Below are 17,084 nucleotides of genomic sequence, written 5' to 3' on the forward strand. Positions count from 1 at the left end.
TCTTGCAGCAATAACAGTCTGCTAGAAAAATGCCTAGATGAAACATGAAAGCCCATCCATGAAGAATAGCTCAAACAAAACAACAGGATGCTTGTTTTAAGTGTACTTGAGCAGGATTAATATCCGATTCAAGAGGCTATAATTCTATGGAAGGGCTTTCAATGATGTGAAACACAAGCAAAGCTTTAACTCACATCATAATTACAGCACCAAACACTCACCAAGCAATTAGCCGCAACAAACCTACTGTTAAATAGGGAAGCATCAACCCGCGTTACCCTTGTTTTACAGGAGAGAAACTTTAGGCAAAGTAACTTAACCCAAGCCATGGAGGAAGCCTCACAGGAGAGCAAGAATTCAATCATCCTTTTCCTGGGCTCAGCAAATACATACATAACATAAGACAATGTGACCTTGCATTGAAAGTATTTAAATTTTATCTGCCTTACTGAATTAAAAGAAACCTGTTTTCAACATCACAACAGTCTTGGCTAACTGCCTCCCTCTGCTTTAACATCACGATTCCCCTTCACATTCCACATGGAGAATAAACCAACTGTCACAAAGCACAGAAGTTTAAGTTATAAATACACATTTCCTTTTTCCTTAACATGATACGGTCACAGGTTGAAAGGATTCTTAGTAGTTGCAAGCGCAGCATTTAACATACAAAGATATCACAATTGTGTCACACTTGGAGAGCAAGATGTCTCAGGAGTTATCCCAGGGGCTGCCCCGAAGGAACTTGCAATAGGATTATCTCCGTCTCTTTCTGAAGGAGACGCAGAATGAGAGATTTCCCTAAGTACGTCTTTAATGCCCAGATTTGCAAAATATCAGCGTTGCACAGCATCACCTCAAATAATCCAGAGGTTGCCCAGCATCTTTTAAATGCCTTGCCCTTCCCGTGACTGTCTGCCAAGAGACAGCAGCGTCTGCCAGCCGCCCTGTGGAGTGCCACAGCACGCAGAAATCCGGCTGGCTGAAACACTGCCGAGGGATATCACCTCCAGCATCCAGTGGCTTCCTTAGCAAATTGCTAAGGATGTGCCTATGTTGGGGATCACATCATTCAGCTTGATTTTACTGCAGGTGGAAATAAAGTCAGCCGGGCTTATACAGGGATTATAAAGCTGGAACAGGGGGGTGTATAAATGTAGTTGAACCTAGAAATGCAGTTGGAGAGATCCAGCAGGGCCAGGGAAAAAACTTTCACAATGAAAAAAAAGGACCTACAGTCCCCAGGAAATCCTTTCTAATGAATGTATCATAGAATCCAGGGCTGAAGAAAGGCTTGGGTGGTGAGAGCTTGTCTGGTTTTCATCCCCCTCTATCAGTCAGACTAATAAAAGCCATCATCTCTCCCCACAAGCCCAGCAGGGCCCAAGACATCCTGCAAAGGGCACTTCTTTGAGCGAAAGGCTGATATCCACAATACTCGCAGCTGTGGGTCTGCATTTCAAATCTAATTACAGAGGATTTCTCTCTCCCTGTTTCCAAGTCCTATACGCACAATCTCCAGCGCTACCATACGTGGCTTGAGACTTAGTGCTCCAGCACTGCCCGACAGCCCCCCTCCGCGCTAGCGGCTCTCCCCGCAGGCAGCTACACATCCCGGCACACCGGAGTGGTGGGCAGCAAGGGAAGACCAAAGTAAGAGAAGGCACTGCTGGGGCTGGGGTGTTTCCTATACATTGTCACCCTGGTATTATAAAACACATGGACCTGTAACCACGGTCGGCCACACTGCTTAGCAGCTGACTTCTCCGCACACCAGATTCACTTTGGACATGGGAAGATCTAACCTCCTGCTTGTGAGAGCCCTTGGTTTTGTTTTGTCTCTTCAGCTAATAAAGTGCTTCCAGAAACCAAATGCAAGCTTCCAGCCTCGGACTCATTCCTAGGGAGCTGGGCAGTGGAAGGGAGCACGTGCATACTGGGATGATAAAACTCCCCATTCCCTTTAAAATCAGAAACATCTGCTGCAGCCAGGACTGACTCACTGGCCAGGTTCAGAGTGGATTAGCCAGAGTGGCTCTCAACAATGGACACGCTGTAGCAGTTTTTCAAGGAACGGAAGGGGAAAATCAATCAGTCAACCAAAGGGAAAAAGGAACAAACGCTGGTTAAGAATAATCCCTGCCTTTCAAAAAGTCACACGGGCAGTTTTGCACCCTTCGAACAACCCCATTCTGGTGGCATTCTGCTTTTGCTGCCCACTCATGCTTGGTTCGGGTGGGTTATGACCACCGCTGACTCCCAGGGTGACCCCTTCTCCCGCCACCGGTCTGACGGGGAGGGATTGCATTAACTGAGAGTTTCCATCAGCTGCTCTCCCCAGAGCTGGGAGGAGGATGCCAAAGTCCGACAATGGGGTGGGCTCAGCAAACCTCTTGCTTATACACTAAAAGACACTCAAAGGAAATAGGCGATTTGTTTATGAGCCAAGATTTCAGCTTAAGAGTTGTATCAACACTTCCATGAATTCAGATTTCGAGCAACTCTTTGTTACTCAGCCTGAGATTATCAAAATATCAACACTCTGACAACCTGCTGGTGTCAAAAGTGAATGTCTCGAAGTCCTTGGACTCAACATGAAGATAGGCTTACAGTTCCAATCTTTGATCTCCAGTATAAAATAGGACCAATAAAATATTACAAGGATTTATGGCTGACCTCCCACTTGAGCTGCTTCACACCTAAAATAACACTATAACATGTGCCAAAAAAGAGGAAACTGTTTAGGTTTTCTTGCTTCTTAAAACCTGATACACTCTTATTTCAAAAACTTTTGACTTTTATTAAATAGACCACTAGCAATTACACAACAACTCCCCTTCTGGATACATGGTTCATGAAAACTAAATATGTGGCTTTATTTAACTTCTTTGGGAGGATTAGCACGGTGCTAACCTCTAGCAGAATCACAGCTGTCTTAGGAAACAGTTCCATCAAAGGAAAGCATATTTTCTACAACAGTCATGCTACCATCTTGTTTCAGACCGCCTGGCTGCTTTCCTTTACCCGTCCTCTCTCTCTTTTTCATCTCCTGCAATTAAAATACTGACCATTTCATCATCTAACCTAGTTTGCACTCTTAAAATGTGTTTTCTGCAGGGCAGAAGTGTGGGTAAAGCACTAATCCTGACTGCCGGGCCAAGGTAGCTGAAGAGCAATTGAAGATTACAGGCAACAGGTAACTTACATTGGCATTGCACATGACTGACTGGTAGGGCTGGCGGGAAAAAGCACTTTGAAAGAAAATTCAATTAGCTTTTGCATTTAACTAGATTTTCATGAAAAATGTCTCCTTTCTATATAAAAATCTCTGTTTTTAAAAAAAAAAAAAACAAAACACATGCCTTCAAACCACAGTACTTTGACTTGGAAATACTGCCACAACATCTTCCTGGACTACAGCTTGGCTGCCCTGCACTGACATCCCCCCGGGGCCAGCCCACATCTCCCACAGTGAGCTACGGCCATTGAGTCATCCAGCAGAGCGGGAAGCAGAGAACCGCAGAAGTCAAGGGCTCATTGCTGCAGAGACTGTAGGATTGGGAAGACTCTGGTGCCAGAACTGCCATTGCCATGAGATATGCAACGCTTCCCACTCCTGAAGAACAGAAAGTCACTGGTAACTGGTGTTTTCCAGTGTGGCCAGTCCTTGGTTGCGCACTGCAGCATCCGTGTGCTGCTGGTCTCGCTACCACCGACCCAGCTTGGGCACTTCGGCATTGCTATCATGGCTATTCCATGCAACCCACACCCACAGAGATGTAAAATCCACCAGACTCATTGAGACCCCCTGAAGCTGTGCCTTGCTATTTCTACCCAACGAAAGTTACTGAACAGCTACTAAAAGTTAATGGCTTGATATTAAACCACTAATTTGATTTCAATAGTGTAAAATAAATCATTTTATCATCTGGAAAGTGTGGAGAGGAGACAGTAAACTATTGGAACAAGCATCATTACAAGACCCTTCCTGGATGGCAACCCTGGGAACATCCAGGAAGGGAGGGGAAGAATCACTCCTAATCCTAAGTAGCAAGTAGGATATGTTTGTTTATTATACAAAAGATGCCCTGTCATCCTGGAAAGGGTTGTGAGGACAAGGACTTCAGCCTGACTGAATGGAGCGTGGGAAGAGGTAGATTAATCTGCTCCTATGAGACTGCCTCAACACTCCTCTTCATGGAGCTGACGCCTCAAGCCGACACAGGATGCTAACAGCCAAGCTTCCTGGTTTCCCTGCGCACACGGTGCCAGCAGTATCTGATGAGCTAGGAAGTGTTTCTGCACATTCAACTGAAAATGAGACGGCCACAGACAAAACCTGGATGTTTCCTTTCCGATAATGTTAAACTTGAACCTGTTTATTTTTAAAGTTTAGAAGTCATCTTTAAGCTTGAGTTTACCATTTGGTTCTGTTACACTAAAATCTGTACAATTTTCAATATCTTTTCGTTGCATGATGAAAGAACACCACTTCTCCAGTATTTGGGATACCCAGATAAAATAAGAGTATGAACCTTCTGTTGTAGCTCAAGATGTGAGATTCCACAGGGTGTTCACACCCTACTCTGCTATGCATCCGCTTCTGGGAAGGATTAGTTAGTACTACTGCACTTAAGACAAAGACAAAACTTTCCACCACCACATCTGCAAATCTCAAGCTCCCAACAGCAAAGCAGATGAACCAGCTTGGCTCTGTCAGGCTTATCTCAGGTCAACACAGTGCGAACATAGCTATGCAGCTCTGGGCCCCAAACCAGCTCCAGATCAGCAGAGTCTCATTCACACGGAGCTGCTCCTGAGCTGGCAAGCACTGGGCACACCCGGGTCTCTGCCCACAGACACAGGGTCACCAACTGCTGCTTCACCCTGTGCTCGCTCTGTAAGCTCTGAGATAGTCAGCAGCTATGTTAGCTCTTGCGTTTGCATCAATTTACTCACTTTTATAGGTTTGCTGCAATAATAGTCAGATTTTGATTGCAGGCATCTGAAAATGAACCTTTAAAATGAAATTACGGTAAAGAAGACACAGTTGTTAGACAAAAAAAGGAAAAGTTATCCTTACCTTTTGCACTAGATAGACACTAGTTGCTCTTTCGCTTGCTACTTTATCCAGTGCTGTTTCTTCCAGTACAAAGTAGCTTACATCTGCGATGTGAACACCCACTTCGAAGTTCCCTGAAATTGCACAAGGAAGTCAGTCGGCTGCAGGTAGAGATGAACTGCTGATGTATTGAACTCTGACCCCTCTGACTCCTCTCCAGTGCTACCGTAACCTTTTTGCCTTATACCTAGATCTCACGAAAATGATATTTCTTTCCACCTCTTCCATCTGAGATGAAAACTGTGGTCTCTCAGGACACTACCAAATTCACAGCCACTCTGGCTACAACACATGAGTGAACATACGTACGAGCGAATCCTCAAGCACAGTGGTAGTTATGGGAAAACCCTTAAAAACCATGTGGCTATGTCTTTCCAGTTAGCGAGCCCAGTCCTCATCTCTTTCTTGTCAGACAACGGTAAGCAAGAAATATGGGACCCCACCTTACAAGTACACAGGCAATGCAGGACACCACCTCCCAGGCATGGAGCAGCTGGCCACACATACTTTTGGGTTCTCAGAGCTGCACTTGTTTCCACTTCACTCTGGTTGGGCCCAAATTGCCGCTGGTGACCTGGGAAGTCTTCAATGACTTTGGATCAGGCTATGCAAAAGTGCAGGTTTCCACAAGCAGAATATTCCCACTGTTATCCGGCCTTCCCTTCAGCTTAGGTTTTTTATCTTTTAATTAGAGTCCAGTCTAGAAATATCTTAATTTAAAAGTTAGGCTAGAGAGGAGTACTACTGAGGTTTATTATGAGGTTTTGGCAAGAATTCCATTTGGAAGTAGTGATCATTCTCAGCTTTGGAAGTAATTAGTTCCTTGGTCCAAGAAATTCTGGTTTGCTAATCCTCAAAGAAGCCTGTTGACCTTTGTTTTCTCTGGAAGGACTAGGCTAGATTTGAGGTGCTTATTTGTAGAATAGTTCTAAGTGCAGTGGGTTCCTAATTATAACACTTGGTTCTTCAGAGGAATTCACTAACTTCTTGGTATCTATAAATATTTTTTCTTTCCTTAATTTTTTTAAAAAGACAACGTAATAAGATACTACGCTGGTGACAATCCTGTTTGTTTATATGCCTTGCAAAGAATATTATCAAAGTCCTTCTCTAGAGTGTCATGTTTCTGAAGGATAAGTGGTTTGTAGCTGCCACCATTACACAGTAAATCTGCCCGTGTGCCCTTCTGATGGGTACTGGTGCTCGATTTCAGCAGAGTGGGAATGGAAATGTATACAGGCAAAGAGAAAGTGTGAGAAGGTTCAAGTTTATATTAGGAGAGCCACCCAGCCCACTGTGTCCCCAGCTGGGAGTTCAGATAAGTGAGCACCAACCCACCCTGTGCAACTCTGTGAATTCGTCACAATTTTAACTTAACTTTATTAAGCCATGTTTGCACAGCACTTTCAGTATGTAAAGTATTATTTTGCTTTTTGAGCTGCTTTTGTACACTCAACAGAGCACAGATGTAAAAAAGGGAGCAGAAACGCACACGGAAGAGAGGAGCGGTGGGCTTTAGATTTGTCCACATAACCTACAGTCACTGGAAGGTCCTGCAGAGAGTAAACATGATGGCAGCAGGGAGAGAGGGCAATAATCCCATCGCACACCAAGGGACAAATTCCACCACTCGTTAGGAAGTTGGGAGAAAATACTGCAGATTAAATGTTCACCTCAGAAAGCTGCCTACAGCTGTGTTGTGATATTATCACATGCCTTGAAAGCTGCTCTACATGGATTAGGCATCCAAGCCTGAAACTACTTAGACAGTAAGTCTTAGACCAACAGTTCAACCAACCGGTTTAATATTACATGCATTCGAAGCCAACACACTCAGAAGGTAAAAAAATATTGAATACTTTGAAGTCAATATTGTAATGTATTGACCCTGCAGGCAAATATTGATGAAAGGAAAAGGAGAGGGGGTCATTACATCATGCCTTTAATCGTACTTTAATTCAATATGTGCGCTGTTACATACATGAACTTTTTGTCCTTGGTAGAAAATTGACAAACCAAGAAAGATCTCATTGCATGAGATAATAAAACATGGAGTCAGCCAACGAAAACACATTGAGTGGAGTTAAATTTCATTCAACGTTTCCCACCAGAGCTTCTAAAAGCCGGGGTCAGCATGAGCCCCCTGCTTTTGAACTTTTAATGGAAACTCTATCTAAATATTTTCTTACATACACTGACATAATGCAAACTGGCAGCTTTTGGGTTTGTCTTGCTCAAGTATGAATCACCCTATCTCCCTCACCCCCAAAAAATTCAGACCAAGAGAACTTGAAGATACAGCACAGCAATCAACCAATCTGATTTCTCTCAAACCACTGCTTTTGAATGTGTTAGACAAAATACCAGCCTAAACCTGCACAGAAATACCTGCCTACTGCTCTCTCCTGGTTTATTTGGTAATTAAAATGAAAGAGCTTTGTGGATAGAGAAATACTGTTCACTGGGATTCTCTTCCAGGTCCACAAACAATTTTTCTAGACTCATTAATTTTTATGACAAAGTCACAAAAGGAACATTTCACATTGTAAGTCTTGTGTTATTTACCAAGGAAAAAAGAAAATGGTGCCTGAATGAAAGGAAAAGCCAGTTAAACCGATACTCATTTATTGAAAAAGGCTTGCCAAAGAGAGCAGACTAAAGAGGGAAAGGGTGGACACCACATGGACCACACACCACAGGCTGCTACACATGGTCTACTCTACCTTCATTTTGATGAAGAAATCTACTTTTTCAGCAAAGAGAGACTTCAAATCTTGGCATGTAGCTCTCCATCATGATAGACTTTATACCCTAAATTTCTTACAGAAACAAGTACAGAAAACAACAGACAAGTACAGAAACAAACCATAGACTTGCTTCACCCCAAATTTAAAATTCTCCTACAGTGTGAAGCTAAAGCTGCAGAACCACCCCTAAAGCTAGGTATACACTACCAGTTTGAGGATAATTTTTTTTAAAAAGGAATTTACATAAGAATGTACAGGAGATTAAGCCAGACACTTCATATGCTGATATTAAAGCAAGAGCTGAAGGGAGCATCTATTGCAATGAAAAATGCTGAAGGCACTTGTATGGCTTCTTTCACTCAAGATCTCTGGGATTTTTTCATTTAAAATCATTTCATTTGAAAGTGGGTGCAAAATTGTCATCCCATTTGAACTCAACCACTGCAAAGCTGCTACGTGGGAGACATTTAGCAACAGGGAATGCAGTTTAGAACCAAATAACGCATGTTTTATTAACCAGCTGTACCTATTAGCTCCTCTCTGCAACTACAGAGATGCAGCAACAGAGATGGATGGGAGACAGGAGTATTATTTGAAATTACACTATAGCACTGCAAAACCCAACAATGAGGCCCTTTGCACAGAGGAGCTCTCCTCCCGAGGTCTGCAAAGAGAAATAGGAAAGGGCTGGGCACTCAGCCACCAAAGCTCCTCTTAGGCCAACGCTCTGTGCAAGACGAACAGGGTTCGTTGCCACCTTACTGCAAACAAAACAGTTCTGATGCCCTTGCAGCACTATACACAGAGAAGACAATTTCCCATTTGGTTTACTATCACGTATGCTGCTAGAATGGCAGAATATAATGGAACTGTATTTCTTCAACTTTCTAGAAGCCTGGATCCCCTCTCGAAGCTTACCAAGTGAGAGCTACAAAAGGCAGATCTCCCCCAGCACGATGCTGCACTAAGCACGCAGCTTCTTGATCTGAGAATCTGGTCTGTTTGAACACATTCCAAAACCTTGTGTGTCTAACACTGATATGATGCTAAAATCAAAAGAGAATGGTGGCATCTCACAGAAGAACAAAGAACAAGCTGTTCCTTTTTTTTATTATTTTTTTCGCTGATGATCTCATTCTCTATGACAAAACAGTTCAAAGAACTTTTTTCCTTCTTTGTTGAGGAAAATTATGAACAAAAAAGGATTAGCAAGAAAGAGCTGGAAGAGAAGGAAAAGGCCCTTTCAGCATGTAAATGCTCCATAAAAACTGCCCACTCAGCAAGTCGTATCAAGTATTCATCCCAGGAATCAGAAAGTTGAGTTGAATGTATTTGAACAGTATGCAGGGGACCACATTGGCAGCAAATTTCTGTCTTCAGCAACCCGAGTCAGCCCTAGCACAAACGCAGAGAGACAGAGCAAGCAAGTTCACTTCATACCTTAGCATATGCGAATTTTAGGATCATGCAAATTAAAAACGCAACTCTTCAAGGATAAAACACCAAAAGGTAATTCTCTAGCATGCATACACACTCCCCCTTATTTCCATCTCACCTTCAAGCATCATCATTCTCAGGAGAAAAGACAAACACTAGCAAGAGCGTTAAGTCAACTTAAAATCTAATACCAAGTTTTTCGTGTCAACCACTATTTCTCACGCTGTCTTCACTGCTCAGGGAGATACAGAAGAGTTCAAAGCAGATTGCAAAGTCTTTGCTCTAGCCAGAAAACAGCCAACTACCTACCTGCTGCCAGCAGTTCAAGGGAGTTGGCTGTTCCCTGGCTAGACCAAAATCTTGCAGCAAATAATTACAGCTCTTTCCCATTCCCCTGCCTTGGGGGTACCATGCTGCTGCTCTTATCTGCAAAGCAATATTTAGAACCTTGCAAAAGTATGAAAACTTGCATAAAGAGAGACAAATGAGGCCTTTAACCTACATGCACGTTTTGTTGCTATTAGCAGTGCTACAGTACAGCGTGGGTCTTCATTAAGGCTGAGGTTCTCATGTGTGATTGTGGGTAAACGGGTGAGGACAGCGTCTACAATGGCGGGACTCAGTTACAGAAGGGACAGTCAGAGGGGCTGCAGACAGTAATAGGGGTGGACACAAAACAAATATAAGTTGCGCCAAAGCAGAAAATGGCACTGAGACTTGGGGAAGCTGCTGGAAGTGGCTAGAGGCCATCACAGTTCCTCAACACATGCCTTTAAATGAAGGACCTGATCCAAGCCCAAACGTTCCTGTTCCTCTTTGGCATGTGTACGTACATCCACGGTGCAAGTGTTACAAAAGTGTCCCTCTTGGGATAGAGAGAGAAGAAACGAGAGAGGGAAAAGAGAATGACTGAGTAGGAGAAAAGACCAAGTGGGAAAGAAAAAAAGAGCAAGATGGAGAAGAGGAGGAGAAGAGTTTAATACAAAAATAAAAGTAGAACCATGGAAAGAGCAAGTTATTTGTCTGCTCTGGAGACCGAAGACAAAGGTGGGTGGCTTTAATTCTCAGCTGAGGTTACTTTTCCACTGCAGGAAGCCAAGCTATTGTTCAGAAAATCAGACAATGTGTTTTATTTTACTTATTTTAAAATAACAAGGAAAGTGCCTATATTTTACTTGTGTGCCCTAAAGCCATTTTGCTTTTTGAAAGCACAGTGCAACTAAGCATAAATCCATTAACTTGTTTACCAGGAAATCAAATTTTTTAAATTATCACATGATGATCCTTTAGCCAACTGAAATGCAACCAATTACACCTTTTTTTTAAGCAAGTAATAGCTTTTTCCTTCTCTAAAGGTCTCTTCCTTGGCATAACCTCACAAAAAGACTCTAGCAAAACGAATCAGAATCCTGTATCTCCAGAGAGTGGGACAAATCCCTGGGGCACAGAGCAGCAACTTTTCCATCCAAGCATAAATATGACTTTAGTAAATGTTGCAACAACTTCAAAAAAGGAAAAACTGTCTGGCCAAACAAACAACAAGCAGCTCTAAAGGGTAACGATCCACAAAATACTACATACTACCAGGCATTGCCTCTAGGAGACGTCCCCATCCAAGCCCCTCTGCCACTGGTTTGCATGAAAAATGTCCCACAGAAACCGTTCCCTTCATCCACCAGCCACAGAGAGACTTTGAGGCCATCAGGAACAGCTTGGTCAAGGTTTCAAGATATTCGAGCTCTTCTTTGAACTATGCTTAGTCACTTTTTTCTGGCTTTGTAGCACCTGGAGAGGTGGCCAAGGTCAGGCTCCCAACTTCCACGGGGCAAAGAGAGAAAGAGCCAGCCCACGCAGCTTGTCAGCACGGCCGCTCCGAGTGCCTGCATCAGACTGCAAACAGTAAAAGGGCTAGGTGGGTCTGGGCTTTCGCTTTGCTTCTTAAATCACAATTAAAACCATTGCTACCTTTCAACCTTTTAACTCTTTAGCCTTTACAAATCACATTTACATCCTTTCCTTCAGGAGCTGGGCTGATGTAAAGACCATAAAAGCCGTGGCTTTTCTCATTTAACTGCACAAACTCAGGAGCTGTGAGATGGACTGAATTCTCAACGTTAGCAGAACTGAGACTGGCCCCCATTATTCCAAAGTGACAAACAGGGTAAGATCATAGGGGAAGGGAAAAAAAAACCAAATAAAAACATCTTCAAATGTTAACTCTTCCCATACTGAAAGTCTTGGTACTTCCCAGATTTCTGGAAGTATCTGAGAAAACACTGATAGGAATGGTGATGTTGCAAAGTGATGTTTTCAGTAGTCCTGAGAGAACCAGGAAATAGAACATTTCACAAAAATAAAGCATAACAGGTTTTCTGTTATCTTCTTTTGTTCTTCTTTAAGTTAAGAGGTCAGTGTGGGACACCAATGAGTCTAAAATTCAGAATAACTCATACCTGCTCTGTAGTGACTTTTAAAGCACTGTTTTACTCAGGTCTCAACTATCCTGAGCTTTGGCCACTTTGGCATCAACTGAATGTTACGGAGACAACTACAATTTTACAAAGCAATTTGGAGTTGGTTTCAGGTAATGTATAAAACAAAACTCATGTATTCATTAAGTGCAACGAATGACAAGTGAAGACGAAAAGCATACTAGGAAGGGAACCCTTCCTAAGCAGAATATTTTCCAGAGTTTTCCATGAGCCATCAGCAATTCTTTAGTTGCAGAATTATGAGGAGACTATATCTATCACTAAATTAAACGCTGGGAACAGGTCTTCCATGTGAATTGTATAAAGTTTTTGATGTAGCAGCTAATAAATTCAGCAATGTCTTAAAACCACTTAACAGAATTTAAAACCTACCTTTTATACCTCAAAACAAAGCCAGGACACTTCCATAACATGGCACTTCACATACTGTGCATTACAGAGCTCTGAATTTTATACATAAACCAGCACAAGTCAAATCAGTTAAGCACTGTTTCAAATACTTTGGCTAAGGTTAGAATTTAAAGTGCTCCCCAATGCTGCCCAGCTCTGAAGGGTATGCTCAGAGACGGCTCCTGGTCAGCATGAGGCATTCCCAGGCTCTCAGGAGAGCAGAAGGGTCAATCTTCCCACAGAAACATGGGGTAGATCTTCATGCTGGTGGTGTTCCCACAACTTCCAGCTCCCATGAGCTGGGAACATCTAAGCTGGTGATCAGTCAGAAGTCAGGTCTCCAGACCTCACAGATGATATGACGTTACCGAGGCAGAGAAACGTAACACAAGAGTGTCTTGTCCTGTCCTGTGGGTTGACAGTGAACCCAAGTCAGCTCTTCATCACCTTGTGACCAGAGATGCTGCCATCCAGAATGCACCTATTGCCTACACTGTTCCTGAAAACTACCTTCAAACCTTATGCAATAACTCCAGAGGAGAACGAAAGAACTCTTCTGTGCAAATGGTACCACTGCACCATTAAGTTGGATATTCACATAAGGAAGGAATTCTCCTGAGGGAAAAAACACTAAATACTCAGAAGGACAGAATTTACACAGCATGTACAAGACAAAACATTTAACTGCAGACTGAAGGACACGGGGAATGACATCCAACAGAATAAGCACACTGCATAAAGATTTGTTCACACTGCTAAGCAAGATACAAGCAGCAAAATACAGATGAAAGCAGGGCATGAGTGTTTTAATAGTAAAAGTCAGGCCAAAGCACAGGACAGCTGGGGACAGATAGCATAATGATCGAAAACAAAGAGAACGTGCCATTTCTCTGATGTATCAGCATCCAGCATCGGCAGACTGAGACCAGACACAACAGTTCCTTATGCAGCGATGCCTATGTCCTACCTTCCGCCCGTGCAGGTTTTCTCCCCATTCCTATGCTGGTACCTGTCTACACTGCAGAGGGTCACGGGTACACTGGCTGCCTCCGTGCCTGCACAAGGGCCTAGCAGACTTTATGAGATGCCAAAATAGCAAGTTCCACTTACAGGTTTTATAAATTGTACTGATTTCTTTGCCAGACTCAAGAGTAATGAGCAAAGTGAAGAGGAGTTACAAACCTCAAATACATTGGATTTATCCACTGAATGCCAGTACTTGCTATATAGTCATCTCCCGAAGAACCTCTATGACTTAGACCCAACATGAATCTTTGCTATTTGGAGTCCATCCCAAGCACCTGGCAGATGGATCTTCAACCCTTCACCAAGATGAGATGTCAAGCAGGACATCAAGGCAACGACTGTGCTGCTGTGAACTCAGATTCCCGGCTCAGAAAGCACTCTTTGCTGGTAGGGAGAAGTTACCAAGGCAGAGTGCGCTTCGCTCTCTCAAGCAGTCTCTTAACAGTAAGGTTTCCAGCCAACATGATGAAGGTAAAAGGACAATTTCTGGTATTTACGTCATGAATTGTTTTTCACTTTCACTATTCCAAGACCTATTCAAGAGGCTTACACTACCAGGAAATCGGCAGTCTTTGAATTTAAAGAGATGGGAAGTGGCACCCAGCAGCTTTCAAGATGAATTACAAACATTTTGGGTGTAGGATGTCATCCTGTTCCTGAAATAAAGGTTTAGAGTGGGGAGGGACCAGGCTTTCTCTACTGCTAGGTCAGTCCCTTTTGTGATATCTCTACTGTACACAGTAATCCAAGGCTGAGCGAGCATTCCCAGGCATTCAAAGAGACCTTGGGATTTAGTGCTAGGCCAAACACATACAAGGTACTTCCACTGAACAGCCTTGACATTTCAACTTCTTTGAGAATAAAGGCAGCCGCTGAGATTTCACTTTCAGCCATCCAACTTTTTTGATTATTTTTGGAAAGACTTCCAAAATATTTCCATCTGCACCTGGTTTTACTCTTTCTGTTTAACTAGCATAATAGTCAACAATCAAGAAATACTGTAGTGAACTGCACTGTAAGAAGATGTTTTTCCTGTTCAGCTGGGTTCTGAAACCCCTGCATTGCAATAAATTAAAAGTTAAAACAATAGCCCAGTGACTCTGAGGAATCCTGCCATTTAAGAAAGTCGATAATAAAAAATATATACAGCAGTAATTTCTTTGCTGCCTGCATGCAACAGCATATGACTCAGTTAACCATGTGGGAATTTATTCCTACCTATTTGTACCCTTTTAAATTTTATCTTCCTCACATATCTTCTGATTCTTATCTGCCAAATTTACTGAAAAATCCTGTTTTCTCTAGCTCTATCTGGTCATCACCTATCATTTGCGGTTATTCTCTAAAGACTCTCCTGGGCCCTGAGGTCCTTTTTAGTGAACAGAAATCCTAGGCAAAGTGCTTTTAGATCTGTTTGTACAGGAATTTCTGGATCCTCTTCCCACTACCCAGCTCCTTAAAGGCACTGGGTTTTTTCTTCAATATACAATCAGACACTACTGTTTTTAAGTCTGTATTGGCAAATACTAGCGAGATCCGTCGGGACGCAAAATCCCAGGCCTCTAAATCTTTGGGGAATTGTCCCAGGTCCTGAATTTATGAACTGAAATGATCCGGACGGCGACTTCGCCCAGAGCATCTCGCCTCCCTGCAGGAAAGTAAACTCACTTTTATGAGTAATTCTACTGGTATTTGTGCGTCTGTTTGCATGTTCTGCAGCCATGGTCTTCATTAGATTAGTCCTTCATAGACGACCTATCTTTTATTTTGTTTCAATCCTGTGTCTTCTTCCCCTACAGCTTTCACTGTGTACTGTCAAAAAAAAGCTTTTGGGATAAGGAAGGAATCTTTATAAAATATCTATACTTGATACAAAAATCCAGTGCAATAAATATGAATTACCAATAACAAATCCTGCCCATTTTTGCTTAATCAAGCTTTTAACCAATCTTCTCACAAGTAGCTTTCAAATATATGCAAAAAACGCTCCCGCAATCAATGCTCCAACCAAATCCATGCTTTCTTTATCTCCACCGCAATACCTTATCACCCAGTTTAATGCACTTGTCTGGTGATTAGGCTCAGACTATTTCTCTTTCAACTACCATCAGTTTGGAGCAAGCTGCCCGATTTCTACTCGAGCTGAGGGGAGCCCTACGTTGTCAAGTTATCTCACTGATTTCAAGAGAGATGTTTGGTGAAAGAAAGGTGTTGCAATCCAGCCCTCTGATTCCATTCAACCTTGCACTTGGAAATTGGAAGGGATGTGTGTTTCCGCACACAACCCCTTGTTACTTTAAAAGAAGAGGTAAAATATACTTTACATGTTGCAGCTCCTCACCGCTACATGGGAGCACACTGTGGGACACAGCAAGGATCTGGATTTGGCACAGACCTGAGTGTATTTTGCATATTTCAAAGACTCTGCAACCACAAGCCATCGACAGAAAGAAAGGATATGTACCTGTTTCTAATCATTGCAATGTCTTTTGCACTTTCCTAGTGACACAACAGAAAAACACCAGACTAATCAGCAGGTAACAGGAGAGCCGAGCTAATTATGTCCGACACCAAAGGAAAAACTGACCAAATGTCATGCACCATCCTACTCCTTGTAGGTCTTCTTTGTATTTCCCCTATTTGATTCCTGCAATAAATTTAAGTAAATTGCAGTTTATGGTCATTTTACATTTGACTCATCTATCAGTGTGAAGTTTTTGTCATTTTCTCTCCGAGACTGGTGACTGCTCATCTTAAACATCTTACAAAGAATGAAGCATAGTAATTTAATAATCTAACTTCTGATTCAACACTAGTCCATTCTTCAGTGTTTATCTTAAGCAAGTGACCTGGCATGCTCTTCCATGATGAGACCAGAATAAATCTTTAAACATCTGAACCCTGGGTGAAAACATTCAAGCTTGAAAGTGGTACAGTTGTTTTCTGTGAAAGTCTGTGATACGCATACGAACTGAGAATGGCTCTCTTGTATGCTCCTGGCTGCAGTAATTTACTAGAAGACACGCAGAAAGGATCACAAAAGAGCATCGACTGAAATGAACTTGCTTAAAACCTCAAGCTACCCTGAAACAGTTCCACAAAGGCTGTAGAAACTAGGTGCAGTCCAGATCTACCTTTTACTCCAAGATTATGCTGAGTCATCTAAATCAAGTACGGTTTGTTCACATTTCTGAAGCTGTTACATAAATAACCCTATTTTCCTTCTTTATTGGAGCTGATCTCTTTCAAAATATACACTCACAAATGTGAACAGCAAGCTTACCTCCCTACCGCTATCATTAAACAATAATGAGGAGCACGACTGTTAATCAAAAGCAGACTCCAATATAAAATCCTCTCAAAACCAGACTGGCCCACTTAAGACATATATCCCTGAAAAGTTTCCAATTGCTGCAATATCCTACTGTGAGTTCCATTAAAAATACACCTATTCCCACAACCATCCCATGCCTCCTTTGCTAGTGACACTCTGCTACCGGATAGCTCTTCATGATAGATTTGTGGACTACTGCAAAAAATTCCTTTCCATCTTTTACTAAGGACGTAGCATGGGCGAATCCTCTATCTGGCGACTGGAACTGATAAGGGTTACACTAAGAAGTTTTAAAACTAAGCAAAGGTGTAAAAACAGTCCCTTATCTCTCTGCTTGTTGCCTAAGATTCTTCAAGGCAAAGAAACTGTCAGAGTCTTCAATAAATTAGCAATGAATGCTTGAGGACAAAGACAATTTCATTCTTCCAAATCTTTTGTAATGCACTTATTTAGCTGTCTGATAGAAGTAGTGCAGGCAACCAGTGCTTTCTTTTTTCTTGTGGTTACTATGGGTGCTATACACCGAGAGAGACATC

At 42.4% G+C, this 17,084-nt stretch overlaps 1 protein-coding gene across 1 annotated transcript in view; it reads right to left on the reverse strand.

The window, feature by feature from the left end:
• Positions 1-17,084, reverse strand: part of DIS3L2 (DIS3 like 3'-5' exoribonuclease 2) — a 174,585-nt gene that overhangs the window by 74,217 nt on the left and 83,284 nt on the right. Inside the window, 1 exon segment of the mRNA XM_009698075.1 lies at positions 5,084-5,196. Coding sequence (XP_009696377.1) covers positions 5,084-5,196 — 113 coding nt within the window.

Source organism: Cariama cristata, unplaced genomic scaffold (assembly GCF_000690535.1).
Source record: "Cariama cristata isolate BGI_N322 unplaced genomic scaffold, ASM69053v1 scaffold20213, whole genome shotgun sequence".
Taxonomy (NCBI): domain Eukaryota; kingdom Metazoa; phylum Chordata; class Aves; order Cariamiformes; family Cariamidae; genus Cariama; species Cariama cristata.